At 37.9% G+C, this 23,774-nt stretch overlaps 1 protein-coding gene across 1 annotated transcript in view; it reads right to left on the reverse strand.

Annotated features, from left to right (window-relative positions):
* UCHL3 (ubiquitin C-terminal hydrolase L3) overlaps positions 1-17,545 on the reverse strand; it is a 58,940-nt gene extending 41,395 nt beyond the window's left edge. Inside the window, exons 1-4 of the mRNA XM_010358290.2 lie at positions 17,416-17,545; positions 17,291-17,302; positions 6,466-6,594; positions 303-459 (exon numbers count right to left, since the gene is read on the reverse strand). Coding sequence (XP_010356592.2) covers positions 303-459; positions 6,466-6,594; positions 17,291-17,302; positions 17,416-17,457 — 340 coding nt within the window. The 5' untranslated portion in view covers positions 17,458-17,545. The remainder of the gene's footprint in view (positions 1-302; positions 460-6,465; positions 6,595-17,290; positions 17,303-17,415) is intronic.
* Between the last annotated feature and the right edge of the window lie 6,229 nt (positions 17,546-23,774).

Genomic DNA, 23,774 nt, shown 5'->3' on the forward strand with positions numbered 1-23,774 from the left:
TATGCTACTATTCTTCAGGTTAAATTATTTCACTGGTAAGTTAGAAATGTAAGGATCATGTTATAAATGATAAGCCTTACATTATTAATATTTGTTCATTTGTTTAACCTCTATTAGTCAACAATATAAAAGAATGAGAAGGATTAATATTTCTTCTAACAGTATATACATTCCCATCATAAAAGAAGTGGGGAATGCTTTATTTTATAGTTTGAAGAAAGAATTAGGGCACCACCTACTGCTCAATGAAAGTAACTTATATATTAAGGGCAAAAAGAATGCAGTAATGAAAAATCATTTACCAAAGTGCATCTTGTCTTTATTGTTTGCAATAGCATGAATCAGTCCAATTGTTCCACAGGCATTGCTGATCGTTTGCTTCATGAAATATACTGATGATGTAACAGCTTGTCCCTGAGATTTTATTTTTTCTTCCTCTTCTGTTCTGAATACTTCATACTGTTAAAAAAAAAAAAAAAAGTCGATAGTGTATATGTGGAAAATAACATTAAAAAACTCAGACTGTAAAAGAAAAAATATAAATGATAAAAAATATTTTTATAAAAGAGTTTAAAATAATTAATTTATCACCTACCAGACTGATAAATAGCCAGTGATGGTAAAGGTATGGGCAAAAAGGCATTCTCCTATGCTATTATTAAAAGCATATACTTGTAAGATCATGTTACTGGGCATATGGCAATATGTATTAACATTTTAAATTCTCATACACTGCAATAAGCAATTTCCTTTGTAGGAAATTGGTCTAAGACATAATCTTCAAAATGATATATATAGTTCTAAGAGCACAAAACTGGAAAAAATTCTAAATATCCGTCAATGGAGATTTGGTTAACATATATTATGGCATATCATAATAGAATACTATAAAGCACACTAGATTTACATATTCTGATTTAGAACTTTGTCCACAACTAAGTGTGGTTATAGGCCAGTATGTATTAATAACAATTCCCATTTATGTTTTTAAAATATGTATATACAGATTGGAAAGTCTGAAAGGGTATGCAAAAACTTAATAGAGGCCAAGAGATTACTGGAGAACTTTTATTTGCTAATTGTTACATTTCTATATTGTTTATCATTGGCAAAAATATTTTTCCTTTTGGAAAATCATAGCATATTTATAAAATTCACATTATATAATCTATAACTGACACTAACCATTATCTATAATAACTGGTTATAAAAACAATAGGGTATAATAATAAGCATCAAAAATGTGGGCTCTACAGCTGACTGCCTGGGCCCACATCCTGGCTCAGCTGTTATTAGCTGTATGACTTTAGCAAATTACTTAATGTCTCTGTATCTCAGTTTCCTAATAGTAAGAAAGAGTAAAAAATAGCGAAAAGGTTAAAAAATTGGTGAGGTGGGAAGAAGAAAGATGATTTTATTGTTTTGTTTATAAGAAAGATGATTTTATTGTTTTGTTTATAGTTTTCCCATAACTTTCTGCTTCTAATAGAACGGGGTCAGTAAATGACAGACTACAGGCCAAATCTGGCCCACTGCCTCTTTTCTTAAGTAAAATTTCATTATGTATCGTCTATGGCTGTTTACAAGGCAAAGTCAAATAGTTGCAACAGAGACTTTAAGGCCTGCAAAGCTGAAAATATTTACTATCTAGTCTTACAGAAATATTTTCCTGATCCCCTGCAATAAAAGAAACAAACGATGTCTATAGCAAACCTACAAGTAGTTAAGAAACTGCTTTTTTTATCTCTTGCCTATAGGAGAAAAAAATAATAAACTGCTTCTAACAACAAATGTATCTATCTTCAAAATATGAATTTTATTACTGTGGTTCTAAATTACATTTCAAGTAACATTTTCAGAATGAAAAGTAAGTTTGATAAAAAACTAGAAAGATTCAGTATATTACGATCTTATGCTGAAAAGTTTACAGTTCTACAGCTTAGTCTGTTGTTAATGTTCCTGATGACAAAGCAAAATAAGATTTGATAATTTCAAGATGTAATGTGTAGGAAAAAAGTCCTAAAATGATACAAAGCAAGTAAAGGAAAAAAAGAAATTATAGATCAAAAAGTAAAAAATCTTAAGGCCAAGAGACATAAACATCAGAGAGAAATAAATTTATAGCCTCTTTGCCTATGATTTACTGGCTGGACTGCACTATCACAAAGAACATATTCAAAACACTATCATTGGCCGGGCACGGTAGCTCACACCTGTAATTCCAGCATTTTGGGAGGCTGATGCAGGTGGATTATCTGAGGTCAGGAGTTTAAGACCAGCCAGGCTAACACAGTGAAACACCATCTCCACTAAAGATATAAAAATTAGCCAGGCGTGGCGGCACATGCCTGTAATCCCAGCTACTCCAGAGACTGAGCCATGAGAATTGCTTGAGCCCAGGAAGCAAAGGTTGCAGTGAGCTGAGATCGCACCACTGCACTACAGCCTGGGCAACAGAGTAAGACTCTGTCTCAAAACAAACAACAACAATAATAAAAAAGAAAACCCACTATCATTGATGGCAATTATCAAAAAGAAATAATAAATGTTGGTGAGGGCGTGGAGAAAAGGGAACCCAAGTGCACTGTTGGTCGGAATGCAGATTGGTACAGCCATTATGAAAAACAGTATGGAGATTTCTAAAGAAATTAACAGGCCGGGCGCGGTGGCTCAAGCCTGTAATCCCAGCCCTTTGGGAGGCCGAGACGGGCGGATCATGAGGTCAGGAGATCGAGACCATCCTAGCTAACACAGTGAAACCCCGTCTCTACTAAAAAATACAAAAAAACTAGCCAGGCGAGGTGGCAGGCGCCTGTAGTCCCAGCTACTTGGGAGGCTGAGGCAGGAGAATGGCATGAAACCGGGAGGCGGAGCTTGCAGTGAGCTGAGATCCGGCCACTGCAGTCCAGCCTGGGCGACAGTGCAAGACTCCGTCTCAAAAAAAAAAAAAAAAAAAGAAATTAACAATAGACTACCATATAACTCAGCAATTCATATCCAAAGGAGACGAATCACCTTGTAAAGGAGATGAATCTCTACCTTGTAAAGATATCCGCACTTCCACGTTCACTGCAGCATTACTCACGATAGCCAAGATATGGAAACAACCCAAATGTCCATAGATGGTTAAATGGATAAAAACATGGTCTAGTCTACGACCATACTACCCTGAATGTACCCAATCCCGTCTGATCTCAGAAGTTAAGCAGGGTTGGACCTGGTTAGTACTTGGTTGGGAGAAAGTGGTATACATATAGACACACATACACACATACACACACACACACACACACACACACACACAGAAATATTATTCAGCCTTAAAAAAAGGAGATCCTAGCATTTGCTACATGGATGAACCTGAAGGACATTATACTAAGTGAAATAAGCCAGACACAGAAAGAAAAATATTGTATAATATCACTGATACGTGGAATTTTTTTTTTTTTTTAAAAAAAGGTCAAATACACAGAGAATGAAACAGGTTGGCAGGGAGGTGATGTGATGTAGGTCAAAGGACACAAAATAGCAGATGTGTAGGAAAAACAAGTAACAAGTCTAGAGATCTTATGTACAACATGAAGACTAGTTAATAAAATTATATTGCATTAGAGATTTTTGTTAAATAAGTAGATTTTAGCTGCTCTTGTCACAAAAAAAGTAACTGTGATGATAGATATGTTAATCTGCTTCACTATTGTAACTATTTTACTATGTATATGAATCCTATATCATGTTGTAAACTTCAAATATACACAATAAAATTTATTTTTAAAAACCCACCATGACTGACTTTAAAGGGCAATAAGTCACACCTATAATCCCAGCACTCTGGGAGGCCAAGGTGGGCAAATCATTCAAAGTCAGGAGTTTGAGACCAGCCTGACCAACATGGTGAAATCCTGTCTATACTAAAAATATAAAAAATTAGCCAGGTATGGTGGCACATGCCTGAAATCTCAGTTACTCCAGAGGCTGAGGCAGGAGAATCACTTGTACCTGGAAGGCACGGGTTGCAGTGAGCCGAGATCGCGCCACTGCACTCCAGCCTGGGCAACAGAGTGAGATGCTGTCTCAAAAAATAAGTAAATATATACATACATACCATACATACATACATACATAAAGGGTAATGAGGTACCCATGACAGTTCCTTTGCTTAAGTCATTCACAACTACATATTCAATTTCTAAATTGGAACTTCAAAGACAAACACTTTGCGGCTCCTAAAGAATGCACTAGATAGCCTCTTAATAACTTTGCAATATATCACCTATAAGCTGAAATAGGGATCTACAAAACTGTAAGACATCTAAAAGTGGTACATGCTATTTATATTCTCTACTTATAAGTTATTATAGTTATATAAGTAAAGTATTTATGCTTACTTACATATTTACTTAAATTTTCTACTTATGTAATACAAATTTACTTATTCAATACTTTAGAACTGTGTTCTTCCTTTCAACAGGGAGTTGAAAGTTTTTTACCTCTGGTAATCTACTAAATTAAATCCTATTAATAAGGATAATATGCCTTTTTAATACTGATGACTCACTAACTGAAAGAGATCACATTTAATTTATTTTTTACAAAAAATGTCATAAAAAACCAATGGTTTGGAAATTTCCAATTCAGACAAAATTTCTATTTGTATCACATCAGCTAAGAAACCCTAAGCTTCGGGCAACTGATTTTTTTTTTCAATTATTTACTGTTCATTACAATTGGGGTCCTGGGATAGTTATCTGTTGGCTTATTTTTGTAATCAAAAAAGGTAAAAATAACATTGGATTAAAAGAGAGTAAACTTAAGTTCTTGTCTTAACTCTTCTACAAATGTCAATAATCATAACCTTACCATTGTGTAGAGTTGGTCTAATACAAGACAATCACTAAGAAATTCCTAACTCCAAATCTCTCTACTACGAATAGCAAATGCAAAGAAATACCATTTCTTTTACTGAATAATTTGTTTTGTAGAACCCTTAAGTAGAAGAGAGAAAATTTTCAATGTTATTTAATTTACTTTGAATTGAGGCTAATTTGTTATGGCATAAAGAAAATGATCCAGGAATTTCCAGGACTAAGCAAAGTCTAAGTCTTAAATCCTGTGGGATTTGGCTCCATTTAGTCCTGAAGAATAGGATGACCTGAGCACAAATATGCCAAATCATCAACATATTTCTCTCACATCGTCCCACTTACTTCTTCATTTTTTCATAACTACTGCAATAATCCTACTGTTGCTAATTTCAAAAATAAAAATCAGAAAGATATAGCCTCAAAATCTATTATAAAATGCACTCAAAAGTTCTGGCTCCACTATCCATATATATGTGCGTGTGCATATATGTATACATATATACGTATGTATATGTATACGTATATATGTATGTATATGTATGTATACGCATACATATATACACACACAGAAACATATACACACATCATTCTAGAAAAAAGGACTAAAATATGTAGACTTGAATTTAAATACAGAGCTCAAAAAATAGCTTTTTATAATCCCCAACACACCCCAAATCTGCCAGTTAAAATGTATTTAAGCTTAGTGATTCCCATTCAAGTTTATTTTGAAAGTAATGCAACCCATAGTATCAGTTTCCCCTACCAACTTAAAATAGACAAAGGAGATTCCTTTTTTATTTGTATTGAAAAAACTGTATTTAAGTTTAGATTTTCCCCCACACCTAGCTAATGCTTGTATTTTAATTTTGTAGAGCAGGGCCTCACTGTGTTGCCTGGGCTGGTCTCCAACTCCGGCTCAAGGGATCCTCCCGCGTCGGTCTCCCAAATTTTAAATACTAGAAATCTAGTATTTAAAATTTCTAAAATATATAAATCACAATGTGATTACATGTGACATCAAAACACAGCTGAGGCAAACAAAATTTTATAAAAGAAGAAAACCACCCAAGCTTAAAGCACTAACCTAGGACTTTACTGTATCAAAATCTAAATATCATCTCTTTAATAAAAACATTTTTAAGATTTCTTCACTGCCTAGATTTCCTAATTTTATGCAAGAAGGGGATCATTTGTTCTTAAATATTACATTTATCAAAAACTTTGTAAATTAAAAAAAAGAAGAAAAAGAAATTGGGCTGGGCACAGTGGCTCATGCCTATAAGCCCAGCACTTTGGGAGACTGATGCGGGAGGATCCCTTGAGCCGGAGTTGGAGACCAGCCCAGGCAACACAGTGAGGCCCTGCTCTACAAAATTAAAATACAAGCATTAGCTAGGTGTGGGGGAACATGCCTGTGGTCCCAGCTACTCAAAAGGCTAAGGTAGGAGGATCGCTTGAGCCTGGGAAGTTGAGACTGCAGTAAGCCATGATTACATCTCTGCACTCCAGCCTAGGCAACAGAGTGAGATCCTGGCTCAAAAAATAAGACAAAAACAAAAATTGTATTTACCAGAAACTTTCTATTTTACTTAACAATTACCTTTTCTGTAATAGGAAAGAGAAGTAATACTGCACAGACTGGTCTTGGTACCATGCTAAGGAGTTCAGGATCCATTCCATATACATCGACGAATTGCCAGTTAGGATGCAGACCTAATTGTTTGAGAAACTGGTAAAAGAAAGAAAGAAAAAGAAAACAATGGAACGTTAGTTGGTCAAAGAAAACTAGTATACTATACATAGTGTTAAAAGGGAAATGATCAACAAATATGTACTCTATATCTAATACATACAAGGGGATAAAATACAAATGTAACCAACATTCAGTAGGAATGCAGTAAAGCAGCACATATCAAAACATCACAATGTACACTCTAAATATGTACAATTTTTGTCAATTATACTGTAACAAAACTAGAGGGGAAGAATGTAGTAAAGCAGATTTTCTATGAATAGGGTGAGAAGAGATAGCCATTTATTTATAGCACATAACAAACATTTAAAATTAATAACGTGAAATAAAACCTCTTTTCTCCAACTCCATTTCTTTGGAATTGAATTTAATAAGCCTGGACTTCATCAAATACATACAAGTTGGCTTGGTTGATATGTTAAACTCATTTTCAGCACTTGGTTTTTAAGGAGAGGCATTTAAGTTACAGTAAATAAATAAATATTTTATCAGAAAATCAACATAGTTTATCCTATTTACCAAAAATGATATCTAAGGTTTAAAGACAGATTGATGGCCATGAGCTACATCAATGAGCAAAGGGTAATATAAGCCAAAAATGCATCTAATGCATTGTATGAACAACAGAAAATGCTTGATATAGGAAGTAAACTACTGGCTTCCTGACCTCTACTACACAATGAAACCTACTTAACTTCATTGCCTCCCTTATATCTGGCAAAATAACTGTAACAAAAGATTAGTGCTTGTCTACAATTCTTAAGATGTCACAGGAAAATAAAATGTCAGACCTTAATCTATCACATAGAGAAAAAATGAGAATGATGTCATTTTCACAAAAAATTAATAACTTTATATTGAAAGAAGTTGATAATTTATTTTTTTTGAGACGGAGTCTCGCTCTGTCGCCCGGGCTGGAGTGCAGTGGCCAGATCTCAGCTCACTGCAAGCTCCGCTTCCCGGGTTCACGCCATTCTCCTGCCTCAGCCTCCCGAGTAGCTGGGACTACAGGCGCCCGCCACCTCGCCCGGCTAGTTTTTTGTATTTTTTAGTAGAGACGGGGTTTCACCATGTTAGCCAGGATGGTCTCGATCTCCTGACCTCGTGATCCACCCGTCTCGGCCTCCCAAAGTGCTGGGATTACAGGCTTGACCCACCGCGCCCGGCCAGAAGTTGATAATTTTTTAAAATACATCATTACAAAATAAGTGTTAGATGACAGAAAAAAGGAATAGAGGAAACAAAAATCATATTAAAAATGCATCACTGTATCTTACCTCAAGAACACATTATAGTATTTGCTGGTCTAACATCTGAAATTTTGAAATTAAAAACAAACAAAAAAGGTGCCATAGGCATTTCTCAGTGAAGAATGATCACATGTACTTAGATCATCAAATGAGGTCTTGCAAAACCAGTGGAAGCCAGGACACGTATATAAACAGTGTTATTCATCTCAAACGCATTTGAGTTTGTAAGACAAGACCTTCCTGTTTAAAGGGCAACTGTCCTTATCCCTTCATTTCTCTGTTTGTAGAAGATAATTTACTTGCCAATCATATCGTTGGTCAAAAATAAGTTTCTAGGTATGTTTAATAATAAATGTACTGATTTATAAAAACTTTCTTAGAAGAATGTGTTCGGCATAGATTAGGTTCATTCTCGCAACAAGTCACATGCCCCGTAAGAGTCCAGGGTTGAGGAGATCAACGGGCTCCTCTGTTATATCCACTCTTCACTTTGATTCTATTTATAGTTCACTAAAGCACTTCAAACTACTTCTTCCTCCTTTCTCCACTTCCTCCATACTCCCTAGTCTATGCTTTTTCAGTATTCAATTCTATACAAAAACCAAAAAGGATAAAAATTAACTGCAAAGTCAAAGGAAAAAACTGTGTCTTATTCAATATTTTTAATCCCATTGCCTAGCACTGTACATGGCTGAATCACAGACACCCGTTATATTTCTAGAACTAACTAAAGATTACATCTCTACTTTGGTAGATAACCTAGCCATCTGTATGTCTATATACATCAGTGAAGCCTTGGTATAATGAAGAAAAGAAATAGAAAAGATACATTTGGCTCCTAATCTAAAACCCCTAGCATTCATTTATCAAATCTGAAGACTACCTAAATATGCCTTTTAAGGGAAAGTATCATGAACCCTGATAAGATAATTTAAATTTATTTGTTAATTTTATGTACCCCCAAAGTCATCCTGTTATAAAGTTATAAAACAAGATGGTACATACAACAGAGCAATTTTACATCTGTGCTGCAAACTGAAAGTCACAGTTATAATATTTTAGTGAAAGGTATGGACAAAATCAGCAAGTACTGTAAATCAGTTCACTGCAAATCTACTCCATGTCAGCCAAAGCTAACAAGTGCAAAAAGTACTAGGAACCAAAGGCAGCAACTGTAGTGATAGCAATTAGTATCAAACTGAGGACATAATGAATGATTAAATAGTAGATAAAATCATAACTTGATTAAATTTTAACCAGAATCATGCTTTTTAACTTTTTACTCATATCAACAATTAAATGAGATAGATACAAAGAAGTTTAATGTAACTAATATCTACTGAATATATTAGTTACATCCTGACTCCAGATTGCCATGAGTCAGGCTCACTGGAAGCTATCTGAATACAAAGAAGGAAAGCAGCTATAAAGACTACCTCTGGGAAGTGGAGAAATGGTAGAGAAGAGGGTCAACTTTTACCACCCACTTCTTTTTAAAAAAAAAAAAAAAAAAAGTCATTAAAATGTCCTACTTTTACAATTTAAAAAAACCTGTGTTTGAAATGATCATATGCAAATACAGAAAGATAGAAAGGAAATTTTCTAAAATGTTAGCAGTTAGCTTGGGTGGCGTGAATCCACCTTTTTATTTTCTAGTATTTTATAAAAGCATTAGTTTTACAATTATATGTAGCTGTAAGTTACAAATCTATAGAACTGATATGCGTATGTTTTCTATTTAAATTTACAAAACTAGGAGAAAACACAAAATGATGGTCTTAAAACTATACCAAACAAATTTTTCCAGACTACTCACAAAGATAATTACCTATACATGCATTTGCAAAGCCATCGCTACACAATTAATTAGAAGCATCCCATTCATATCAAGCAGGATAAAAGGTTTCATAACCTCTAACACCAGTCTTCTGGCTTTTCAAACTTAAATACTGAGTAATAAAATAACCAAAAAAACTCTAACTCAACAAATTTTCACAAGGCCTCTAAAATTTTGGCCAATTGAGAAAAATAATTAATAAATTATAATATTTGGTTGTTAAAAAATCTTTAGTCAACTTATTCTTTTTATTCCATGGTCCAATGACAATTTTCTTCACCAGATAAAGAATATTTAAAATTATTTGTAAATATGTTTTGAGACCCTTATATGTGAGGCACTAGGAGCAGCACCCCCTTCACCTCTACTGCCATGGCAAGGCAGGTTTCATTTTATCTTCTTTTTTTTTTTTTTTTTTCAGACAGCATCTTGCTCCATTGCCCAGGCTGGAGTGCAGTGGCACAATAACAGCTCACTGCAACCTCTAACTCCTGAGCTGAAGGAATCCTCCTGCCTCAGCCTCCCAGGTAGCCGAGACTATAGGCATGCATCATCACAGCCAGCTAAATTTTTTTATTTTTTAGTAGAGACATCTCACTATGTTGCCCAAGCTGTTCTCAAACTCCTACACTCAAGCAATCCTCTGGCCTCGGCCTCCCAAAGTGCTCACCAGGTGTGAACCACTGCACTCAACCCAGTGTATCCTTCTACCAGGCAATAAGAAAACTACGTCTGGGAGGTTAAGTGCTTTTTCAAGGTCCCTGCCAGAATTCACATGCAAGGCTCTGAACACTATGGCACCTGTTTACTTTTCCAGCTTCATTTCTCTCTGCCCAGAGTATCTTTCTGGTACTTTATTCTCTAACTTGGCCACAATGGACTCCTGAGAGTTTTCAAAGTGTCTATAGGCATCTCTTCCCTCCAGGTTTTTGCACACAAACTAGACTTCTCTGTCTTAAAAAACTGTTCATTCCTGTTCCTACATTATAACAAATTCTTCCTCATTCTTTATATGACAGTCAAATAACAAAAATTCTGATTTTATAAATTAAAAAAAATAGATAAAAGTCACTTTCCTTTCAAATTTGTTCTTAAAGCCACTTCCTCTGGTCTTTAATGGTCTGCTCAGGGCAGCCAGAGATTCTGCCTTGTTACTAATTTATTAATGATGTGAATTATGATGTAAAATTATACTTACCTAGCAATTACTTGATATTACTACCAGCAAACTAGTATTAACTGCTAAATGTAGAACTAGGAGAATAACTATTAGTTAAATGAGAAAATGGCAGTGTAGAAACTAGCAAAAATAAATTTTAATAGAGACAGAATAATTATTAATGTACATAATGAGGAAACACTGAAAATATTTTATATGCAGATTAAGGAAAAATGAAGTTTACTTCACTGCAGGCTCAATATGGACTAACTACAAAATGGCCAACAAAGGTGATATAACGTTAGTCTGCTTTAAAAGAAGGATCATTTAAGATAATGTAATAGCCCACTGTATTCAACAAAGATTATTCAGCAGAAAATACACTATAGGAGGCATATTTTATGAAAGTCAATGACCAAGAAAAGAAAGCCCAAAGGCAAGTGACCAGAAGGATAAGGTTCTGGAAGACATCACAGCTGAAGTTTCTAAGCATGTTCAGAGAGGACTGAAATTACTATGATCCCTGTCCCTAGAGATTTTTAGTAATATCATAAAATAGCAATTAGGAGCCAGGTACAGTGGCACATGCCTGTAGTCCAGCTACTCAGGAGGCTGAGGTGGCAGAATTGTTTGAACCCAGGAGCTAGAGGCCAGCCTGGGCAACATAGTGTGATCTCCATCTTAAAAAGAAACAAATTTTTTTAATTTAAAGAGTTTTTTTAAAGAGCAATTAGATTTACTCTATAGTTTCAATGGGAAGAATGATAGACAACTGGAGAAAGTTACAGGAAAGCTGATTTTGTTTCAATAAAAGAAATACAATTCTTCTACTTATATATTATTCTCATTATTATAATAAAAAAATTAAACCACTTTAAGAGACAGAATGCTGCTCATTGAGATAGGCAAAGGATTCATGACCATATTAAAAATAATGTTGCGGGATCTTCTGGATCAGGAAAGCACGTTTATAAGATCTATTCATTCTTCCATCTGACAACTGCCTATTTATTGATGGCCCCCTATGAGCCAGACACCATTCTCATACTTAAGACTCATCCCTGCTCTCACAGAACTTACATTCTGGTGGTAAGATACATATGATAAACAAGTATACACATAAACAAGGTAATTTCACAAGATGGGAAGTACAATGAAGAAAACATGACAGTACAGATTTGGGAGACTAATTTAGCGTGTACTCAAAGACTCACTGATGAGATGACTTGAACTTGAGCCACAGATGAAAAGAACCTACCATGAAACAACCAGGAGTGGATGACTCAAGCAAAGGATGAGCAAGTGCAAAGACTCTGAAGCAGGAACAGACTCCACATTCAAAGACTGCAGCACAGCATGAGTGGAAAGGAGATGGGCAGTACCTCCTCATTCAGCCACGATACAACCTTGAAATGGAGCTGGATGCCATTATCCTTAGCAAACTAACACAAGAACAGAAAACCAAATACCACATGTTCTCACTTGTAAGTGAGAGCTAAATGAGAACACATGCACACAAAGAGGGGAACAGACACTGGAGCCTACCTGAGGGTGAAGGGTGAGGAGAGGATCAGAAAAAATAACTATTAGGTACTAAGTTTAGTACCTGGGTGATGAAATAATCTTTCCAACAAATCCCTGTAACACAAGTTTGCCTATATAACAAATCTGCACATGTACCCCTGAAGCTAAAAGTTTAAAAAAACAAAAAAGTTTTAAGTATATTCCAAGCACAAGCATTGGAAGACCAGTAGAGCATGATAAGCTGGAAGTCATAACATGTGATTCTCATTTATTTAAGGCCACTTTGGGTATATATGAAAATTAGATTTTACGGAAGCAAAAGGAGAAGCAGGAGAACTAGTTAGGCGCCTACTATAGTTGTCCAAGCTAAGGATGATGGTGGCTTGCACTGTGGCAGCTGAAATGGAATAGCCATATTTGGAATAGCCTTTGCAAGAAGAGTCCTTAAGATCAATTAGATCCGAGGAATGAGAAACAGAATATTAAAAATAGCTGACATTCATGGAGAGCATGCTTTGTTCAAGACATTGTTCTACATATTTTACATGTAGTAATTTGTTTGATCCTTACAGTGATCTTACAAGATTAGAAGAGATTATAAGAAATGAAGGAACTCATTGCCTGAGGCCAAGCATTTGAGACCAGCCTGGGAAACAGAGTAAAATCATCTTGTCTCTACAAAAAATACAAAAAGTAGCCGGGTGTGATGATTCAAGCTTGTAGTCCTATCTACTTGGAAGGCTGAGGTGGGAGCATTGCTTGAGCCCAGGAATTCCAAGGTTATAGTGAGCTATGATTGTGCCACTGTAATCCAGCCTGCCTGGATAGAACAAGACCCTGTCTTTAAAAAAGGAAAAAAGAAAGGAAGAAATTAAGGAACTAAGGCACAAAGAGGTTAGATAACTGCCCATGGTCGCAGAGCTGGTAAATAGCAAAGCAGAGATTACAATCCAAGAATCAAATCAAGACACTACAGCCTCTCTGGAATGGCAATCTGAAAGAAGAATCAATGGCATCAACTCGTCACCTCAAACACTGCATGGATGGCTATGCCCTTGGAAGACAGGGAAGAAATGGGTTTAGAGCAGAGATGGGAAGATGAAAATCCGTATTTCTTTTTTGGCCATACTAAGTTTAAGGTATCTATAAGACATCCAGATGGAGATACCAAAGAGTTGGCTGAATATACAGATTTCCAGTTTGGTGGCAATGTCAGGGTTTCGAGGAACATGGGGTCTTCTATGTGACAAGTGATGTATTAGACCTGTACAACAGAAAACATTACTAGGGCAAGAAAACACATAGAAAAGATGAGCAGTCTAAGATGAAGCGGCTGAGGAGCTCCTTAGAAGTTGGAAGGGAGATGATCTAGCAACAGAGACTCTTTGAAGCAATTAGGAAAGTAGAAGACAATCAGAATTATTACAGAAACTAAGAAAAGATAATGCTTAACTAAGGATGGAATGGGCTATACTACCAAATGCTGCTGAAAGGCCAAGAAATATGGTGACAGAGAAGTGATCACTGTGACAAAGTGGCAATCATTAGTAAACTTGACTAAAGTAGTTACTACGAAATGGTACACACAGAAGCAAGCTGCATAGGAATGAATACTGAAAAGAATACGAGCTGAGATAGCAGTGGCAGCAGCTATGAACAATTCTTTGTGGAAAGTTTACAAAGAAGGAGAACAGATAAGGCAGCAGCTCAAGGAGGACAGGATAACAAAGAATTTTTCCTAAAATGGTATCTACTAATTAAAGAATTCTTATGAGAACTTATATGATTTATTGTGATTAAGGCAATAAGCCAGCAGATGATCTCTAATTGTTTCTCTAACTCTAAGCATACAGGCTACATAGAATAGTTATGCTATAGTAAATTTATTTCCCTTTCGATATTATGCTAGAAAATATTTTGCCTCCTCAATAAAATCACAAGTAGAAATAATCATCCTTGGGATGGGAAGGGGTCCATATTAAAAAAAAAACCATTAGTTCTAAAGCACAACAATATGTAAAATATACATGTGGTTGTACTGTACTCAAATCACGAAAAAAATCACAATGAAGATTTAGTATGGTCATAAATAAGAATGATTGCCTACATCACATTCTATAAACGCTGTAATTCTTGATGTTTAATTATCTGTAACTTTCTATCAGCTGCAAGCTGCATTTACCCCTTTAAATGCATAGGTAAATAGAGTTTAAAATGTTTAAATAATTTTTTTGATCACTTAACTCATTTTATTCTGATTAAGTCCTACCTGTAGCATGACAGAGTATCCTTAAAAGGGCTGACAGCATGCTAACCAACAAGAGAAATCACTGTCTACCACATTTGCTGAGACACATGGTTACTAGCTAATGTCTAACAATTAATGCTCATCTGCATATAGTAGACATGTGATGGCCATTCTTATACAACACTAGGCATCATCAGAGTCTAAAGCAGTATTTGCTCACACTGATTATAACAACAACACATGCAATTACCAGATGGTAACAGAGTGAGTCCAAGATCCTACCATTCCATTAGGTTGAGGAAATAAAAGAGGGTGGGATGGATATTGTTGTTAGGGTTTATTCATTCTCCAAATTCTAAGTCAGTTAACTACATTTCTATCCATCTTCTATTCTTGGTTCTGCCACTAAAACATAGAGAATAAAACAACCACAGAAGTTTTAGTTAGAACTAATCACTTCTTACATACTTGCCCATTCTCCCACTAAAAGCACATTATTTCTTTAAAAATTAAATTTAAAACAAACTAAATCATGCCAAAGCATGTCAGATATAGTGTAAAATCATATACTAAATAACATTGTTTGTCTGTTTAGAAAATCTCAGAAAGGTCTCCTGTCACTATTCCATGTATTACATTTTCCCTGATGGTCTCTATCAAAGCACTATGTTCTTTTTCTTATTGTACTTATAATAAACGCTAATGACTTGTTTGCTTGTTTACTGTCTTTCAACTGGATTGAAAAGCAGAAAACCATGAATATTTTAATCACCAAAGAATCACCAGCTCCTGTTCACATTACTGGTATTAAAAAAGGTGCCCCTAAAATATGAATGTGTTTGATAATTTTTAAGACACCCTAGGAACAAGGTCCACTAGCAGCTGAATCACAGGACATAAATTCCTACTTACACAAACTTAGTTTGTTAAAACAATTAACATCATCTAAAAAGTTTTTTTAGTCTATTGTATGGCTAATCACGTTGATTTTTGAATGGTGAACCAGCTTTGCAACACCAAGATAAACTGCTCTTGGTCATATGTTACTCTTTTTGTATATTTATTGCTGTATTCTATTTGCTGATATTTTGTAGGGGATTTCTTACATCCATGTTCATGAGGGATACTGATTTGCAGTTTTTCTTATTATGAATTACCTAGTTTGGCGTCAGGGTAATGCTAGCACAAAATTAGTTAGGAAGTGTCTTTTTTTTTTTTTTTTTTTTGAGACAGAGTCTTGCTCTGTCACCCAGGCTGGAGTGCAGTGATGCAATTTCGGCTGAATGCAACCTCCGCCTTCTGGGTTCAAGCGATTCTCCTGTCTCAGCCTCCCGAGTAGCTGGAATTACAGGAGTGCGTCACCACACCTGGCTAATTTTTGTATTTTTAGCAGAGATGGGGTTTCACCGGCCAGGCTGGTCTCGAACTCCTGACCTCAGGTAATCCGCCCACCTCAGCCTCCCAGAGCGCGAGTGCGGCGTGAGCCACCGTGCCTGGCCGTCTCCCCTCTTCTATGTTTATGTAGGATTGGTGTTATTTCTTCCTTAAATGATCATCTCAAGAGATGCAGAAAAATCATTTGCGAAAATTCAACATAGATTCATAAGAAAAACTCTCAGCAAACTAGTGGGAAAAGAGGAACTTCCTTAGCCCGATTTAAAAAACATTTACCAAAAACCTAAAGCTAACATACTTAATGGTGAAAGATCAAATGTTTCCTCCCTAAGACAGAGAACAAGACAAGGCTGTCTCTTTGTCCAGAGAATTTGCTACAAGCTTTGAAAACCAAAAACCAATTTTTTGAAGAACACGGTGAATTGTTCCTTGGTGACGAGAAGGAAGATGGTGGAGGTAAGGGGATTATGATAAAGTAGGAGAGCGGTAAAAAATAAATGAGCTATTGAGAATGAAAAAAAACCAGGGTAAAATAAGGCACACCTGAGCAGATCAAAAGTTTATACCTGGTAGCACTTACTGTTCTTCTGAGTGACTGGGAGATGTTCCCTCGTCCCTCCCCAAACCCCAACCTCCAACACCTAGAAGGAACTTAAATTGCTGTAGATTGCAAAGAATGGCGTGGGAACTACTAAACTGAGCTTTCTTTGATACAACAGCAACTAAATGTCCAGCTTTAAAAGACTGTAAGATAAAGGGGGCGTGGCGGGGAAGAAAAGTGACTTGATGGGGCAAGAGATGATTGGAAGATGATTTCATAGTGCAGGCGGTGGATGAAATTACAAGGACTGGGTGGGCGAGTTTACAAAGCTTGGAGTCAGGAAGTGTGGGCAAATTAGTCATCCAGAAGGTACACCAGTAGGAAAATTAAGGAATCGGCACTAACAGGAGGCAAAACGAAGAAGGATGGGGAATAGGAATACAGGGTAAAAGTCCCTCAAAATCTCTGACCCGGAGTCCCCAAGATACATGGTGTCTGCGGAATGGGACCAGAGGAGTGGTGGGAGCATCTCCAGGAGCCAGGTGGCAGGGAGATGGCCCTTTCTGAAAGGGGCGGACCCGCGTAAAGCCGAACAAGAGGGGCCCTCAAGAAATTAAATCCCAGAATCCTTGGAAGCGTGGAGGTGGAGTCCAGCAGGGAAGCGGACCGAGCAGACAGAAAGGACTCCGAGGTCCCGAGCGACAGACACCTCACTCACCTGGTTGGTGACCTGAAAACGAAACAGAGAACACGATTTAGAGACAAACTACCGTGGACTTGCGGCAGCAAGCCTGGTCCCTCTGCGCCTGCCCACGGCCCAGGGCTGCCCCGAAGCGCGCCCACCTCGGGATTGGCCTCCAGCGGCAGCCAGCGTTGACCCTCCATGGCCGCGGTGCCCGGCCCTCCAGCTCTGACAGCCGCCGCCTTCGCCGCCGCCGCCGCTTCCGCCCACGCGCGCCTTGACCTGGGCCCTCCCAACACACCGCCCCAAGGAGGGGCGCCTAAACACCAAAAAGAGTTTGACTGGCCTCTCACCCTCTTAACCGCTCCCTGCAGGGCCGTAGGTCAAGTGTCATATTTTAAATTAAGATGCTGTCGAGGAGGAAAAAAATAAGAGCCAATTACCTATTTCGGGAGAAAAACAGTATCTGAATTCACAGTCCTGTCCCCTCACGCTTGGACTCTTCCGAGCCGAGCCTTGCCGAGCGCTCGCGTTCTACGCATGCGCCATGCGCAGGTCTGGGAACCGCGTGCTCACCGGCCCCCTCCCAATCTTGCAGTGTCAACCGATGGCGCTAGGAGGCGCGCCGCGGAGTCCTATTCTGAGACAGACGCCCAGGTGTCCACCCATTGCCAGGCAGCAAGACCGGAAGACTCCGTGCAGCACGGTGCTGTTGTTCCTTTGTCGGGGTGCAGGAGTAATGGGTTGGCCTTATCTGCCCTTGCGGGAGGCAGCGGGTATTTCTATATATCCGATTCAATTTGACAGAAAAAATGTCGATTACTAGAAATCACTGTACTAAGTATTGAGGACACAAAGTTGAGTTCACTGTGGAGTAGAGGCAGTGGACAAGACAACGGAGAATCAGGATAAAAGGCGTGGTACCTATATTATAGTGATGGTATGAGGTGTGCTGGAACTACGGAGGAAGGGGGAAGAGAGTGTCCAGAAGTCTTCCTGAAAAAGTGGATTGCTGGACTGAACCCTTAAAAGATGGTAGACTTTACCCAGGCAGCGAGGAGGGTGCTGTGAAGAAGGGAAAACGCACTGTGGCTGCAGAGTAAAGGGTACTGATTAGAGGTGATGCTGGAGAGGTAAACAGAGGTAACCCGCTCGAGACATCTGGGCTTCCTGAAAACAGCAAGGAACCACTGAAGGATCTTAAGCAGGATTTGTTATATATCTTTTTCACCGAACTGCAAATTCCAGGAGCTCAGTAACATTGTCTCTTTTTTCTTCTTCACGTTATTTATCCAGGGCCTAACCCAGTGCATGATACATAGAAAATGTTCAGTAAACATCTGAAGAATAAATGGGATGATCAGATATGCAGAAATATCACTTGTCAATAATGCGGAAAACGTGTGAGAAATAAATGCTGAAAAAATTAAGACAGTAGCCACGGAGAAAGGCACAGATTAAAGAGATACTGTTTTAAGGGATGATGCCTTTGATAAGCAGAAGTTATCAATGATAACTCCATAAATTTGACCTGAGCAAGAGTGCATGTTACTATTCTGAACCTAATAGAGGAAATTCAGGTAGAGAGCAGTTAGGGAGTCAGAAAAAGATAATATTATGCTGAGCTTGCTTTTCTTGGGAAACTTCCAAATCTCCCACCCATGTTCTTCTGGCCACTGATCTTTGACTTCAGAGGTGTTTCATTACCTTAACTCCTCTTCATCCTTATCTGCCTAATGCATTGCTGCTATACTCCCCTAACACTTTGGCTTGGTAAAACTGGCAGTGTCCAGCTCATGATGGGCTTAGTTGCATTATCACTAGAGTTACATGGCCAGACTCTTAGTCTCTCCTGGGCCCAGTGCATGCCAGGGGCTGCTTTTCAAATTACTTACTATCAAAGGAATGGCCTTGCTCCAGTCCCTGAGATTCTGCTCTGTGCTTCACCTGTTAAGGTTGCTTAAGACTTCACACAGCATCTTTATCTTCCAGGAACACTAGCCGCATTGGATCTGCTGAGACACAAGGTCAGACAGCAAGACAGTTTGCATCCCAGCAGGGACTTGCTGCAGAGCTCTGTCTTGCTAGGGATCCACTCAAATTGGCAGCTTTCTATACCACCCAATAAATGTGTTGAAGCTGTATTCCCAAGTGTATATTCTATCTCCAAAAGCTAAAGAGGCCCAGTAGGTGCTCCGCCATTTTGCTGTTAATAGGAATTGCAAGATGCAGGAACTTGTCTTTCACCTTACAGAGGTTGTCCTAGCACACCCCAGACCTTTAGACCCATAAAACCTTTACAAATGTAGGACTGTAATTTGTAAACTGTACAATTTAACTTCCACCGTCTGGTTTATATGGTTTATACAGTTTAACTTCCACCGTCTATACCTATCATGGTATTGAGGGCAGCATGTCTCAGAGGTGCATAGAAACACCTGGGAAGTATGAAATGAAATTTTGACTCAAAAAGTCTGAGACGGATCCCAAGATTGGGCATCACTGGTTCCAATTTTTTAATCTTCCCTTTACCCACATCCTTTGCCATATGACTTTGAAGTTTTACAAAGTTCTGTCCATCCTCATTATTTATGGGTTTTGCATTTTGAACCTGCCTCCTTGCTAAAATTTATTGGTAATTCCCAAGTCTGTACTTACACAGTTCTCATAGTCACTCACAAATATTCACAGGGTGGCAAAAAATTTTAGTTCCCAGCCAAGGTTGAGCAAGGTGATACTCTGCCTTCTTGCAGCTCTTATACTGGAAACAGGTGTCCTCTCGATGGTCTGTTTAACACTCATTTACCCATTTTTGAGATTTTTGTCAGTGAATTCAATGTTTAAAATAGCCCCCAAGCATAGTGCTCAACTGCTATTTAGTGATCCCAAGTCCAAGAAGGCTTTCATGTGCCTTACAGAGAAAATACAAGTATTAGATAAGGTTTGTTCAGGTTTTCACTTACAGTGCTGTTGGCTGTAATTCAATGCTAATGAATCAACAATATATATTACATAAGGTTTTTTTAAATAGAAATGCACATAAAACAAGGTTACGTATTAATTGTCTAATGAAAATATTGTGACCACAGGCTCACAGAAACCTAACCTGTATTTCCCCTAGAAGCAATGATTTAGTATTTGCTAATTCAGTGTTCACTGCAACTAGATCATCAACTAAAACATTGTGCATCACCTTCTTGTGAGTATGCACAATATCATCACGGAAGATTTTATTAAATATTTTACAGTTTTCAGTTAAATATAGTGGCATGCCTATGCACAGTGTCATAGTGTCATGCCACTTATTTATATAAATCCATGCACTTTTAGTACCTTTAGCATGGACAGTATAATTTTGATGGTTGTCAAAGCATGTAAAGGTTTATCGCTATTTCCTACCTGACTAAGCATATAGTTACATTTTGCAGCAACTGCTGAATCATACATCTTTGGAAATTTCATAGCTTCTATTCAAAGACAGCAGGAAGTTTTTGACAAATTAACATTTGATGCCTTAACAAGAGTACTTATGACTCAAAAACTGTTCTTTCATCCTAATACAGTTTTTTTCTTATATTCTGAGGGATTTGGTGATTTCTCCAACCTTAAAGTGAAATAAGCAACTTGAGTAACTTATCTACTCAAAGTTATCCACCATTTTTAGAAATTGTAAATTATTTGGTTGCTTTGCAAAAATACACCAATTGTGGCTATTCCTCCAATAGTCCATATTTGCTTCACCAGTACAAGTTTGCAACCTGTTGTTCTGTTTTCATGCTTATTTCCATACCCAGTAACTTTTTGTTATGCCAAATTACACCAGTCTTTTAAAAGACATTTTAAATGTCAATATTTTAAAATTTTATTTTTTAATTTTTGGGGATACTTAGTAGGTATCTATATTGATGGGGTACATGAAAGGCATACAGAGTGAACTAACCACATCATGGAGAATGGGGTATCCATCCCCTCAAGCATTTATCCTTTGAGTTACAAACGTTCCAATTACACTCAAGTTATTTTAAAAATGTACTATTAAGTTATTATTGACTATAGTCACCCTGTTGTGCTATAAATGGCAATTAAACATAGTAAATATAGAGCAAACAATACTCATAACTCTATAGAAGTGTAGAAGAGCTATGAAGAAGTTCATGCATGCACCCGCGAAAACAACTGAGTCATGACTGCTGCCCTGGTTAACCGTCACTTTAAGAAGCCATCTGAGGCCAGGCTCGGTGGCTCACGTCTGTAATCCCAGCACTTTGGGAGGCTGAGGCGGGCGGATCACGAAGTCAGGAGATCGAGACCATCCTGGCTAACACGGTGAAACTCCGTCTCTACTAAAAATACAGAAAATGAGCTATGTGTGGCGGCAGGCATCTGTAGTCCCAGTTACTTGGGAGGCTGAGGCAGGAGAATGGTGTGAACCCAGGAGGTGGAGCTTGCAGTGAGCCAAGATCCTGCCACTGCACTCCAGCCTGGGCGACAGAACAAGACTCCGTCTCAAAAAAAATAAATAAAAATAAATAAATAAATAAGAAGCCATCTGATGTGATGTTCAGTATAATTCCTGATGTAACTATGAAAAAATACTTATCTAAGAATTGATGAAATTTGCTATTTGTACAACACCTGATTTAAGTTTGTCATCACAGTTGTAACCAGCCCAAGGAATCTTTCAGATTCAGGCCCCACCTAACTAACTGCCCTTAGGGCTATGGGGTTGTGGGGGTCAGTCTCTCTGTATACCTATAACTCATTCATGGCACTTCACCTTAACTACTCACTATCTTATATTACTTATCTTAACAGCAGTATGTCCAGCTTTCTTCCTGCTGCATGTGTTTGTACCCTGTCATCTGCCTTGAGTGTATGTTGTATTGCCAAACTATCACTCCTAAACGTGGCCTTTTGGCAGTGCTTGAAAACATACCAAAGCCTTACATAATTAGGCCTTGTCTGTCCTCAGAATGAACTCATTCTCCACACTTGATCAGAAATCATGACTATCTAGCTGTGTTTCTCTAAACTAGGCACTTAACCTACTTAGGTCTTTTTTTTTTTTTTTTTTTTTTTGGAGACAGAGTCTCGCTTGGTCACCCAGGCTGGAAGGCAGTAGAGCAATCTTGGCTCATGGCAACCTCCGCCTCCCAGATTCAAGCAATTCTAGTGCCTCAGCCTCCCAAACAGGTGTGCGCCACCATGCCCGGCTAATTTTTTGTATTTTATTTCTGAGACAAAATCTCACTGTCGCCTAGGCTGGAATGCAGTAGTGCGATCTCTGCTCACTGCAACCTCCGCCTCCTGAGTTTAAGCAGTTATCCCGTCTCAGCCTCCAGATTAGCTGGGATTACAGGCATGCACCACCATGCCTGGCTAATTTTTGTATTTTTAGTAGAGACGGGGTTTCACCATGTTGGCCAGGATGGTCTCAAACTCCTGACCTCAAGTGATGCACCCGCCTCAGCCTTCCAAAGTGCTGGGATTACAGGCGTGAGCCACCACGCCTAGCTGATCTCTTTTTTTTTTTTTTTTTTAACGCTAGACTCTTCAACCTTTAAGCCGAAGATTGAAAACCATGTCTTGAAGCTTTCAAATGTGTGAAGTAGGCAGGAGAAATGAAAGAGTGATGTAAGGACTGTGACAACTGGATGACATAAAACTTTTCTAAGTGCATTCTCATTTGGAGTTTCTGATATAGATTGTTTTTTGTTTTGTTTTGTTTTTTAATCATTTGAGTAGGCCAAATTTGGCCCACAGGCTAAAAATTTTAAGTCCCAATTTAAACTCTAAAACCTCTATGATTCTAGGATTAGTGATCATGCTTATTCCTGATTCTGCATCTTACTGATTGATGCTGCTTATTTATTACCTCACCGCCTGCCCCCACCACCACCACCACAACACACACAGAATCACTCATCTTCTTGAATAGCCTGGAATACAAATAAAACAGCCAATTAGCAGAAAGTAGCTGAGGAGCATTTCAGCAGCTACACTGGGAGTTTGGAATCTCTCCAGAGCTCTCTGAAATTAGATTGCAAATTGTAAATTAATACGAGACTGCTTTAAGTTTTACTTATTAGCTAGGTGACGTTGCTTACCATTCCTGAACTTCAGTTTTCTCACCTTTAAAATAGAGATAATGTATGATATACATAACTTATAGGGTTCTTTGGAGTATTGAATATTGTGCTGATGACAATAGCACCTAGGATTTATCAGCACTTACTGTGTTCAGAACGTTTGCTACATGCTTTACATACAAGATCTCATTTATCTCTTAATAAAAACCTTGTGGGACAAATACTGATAGCCCTATTTTTAAAACTAAGAAAGCTGATGCTCAGAAAGGCCAACTTGAAGGATGTCACACAGCTGAGCCGTAGAAGGATTTAGATTCAGGCCTAGGTGACTGTCAAAATCGCAGCACTCATTGTTATGCTTTACTCTCTCAAATTCCTACTGCTGCTATAACAAATTACCACACATTTAGTGGCTTAAAACAACACCAATG

This window comes from Rhinopithecus roxellana, chromosome 18, assembly GCF_007565055.1.
Source record: "Rhinopithecus roxellana isolate Shanxi Qingling chromosome 18, ASM756505v1, whole genome shotgun sequence".
NCBI classification, from domain to species: Eukaryota; Metazoa; Chordata; class Mammalia; order Primates; family Cercopithecidae; genus Rhinopithecus; species Rhinopithecus roxellana.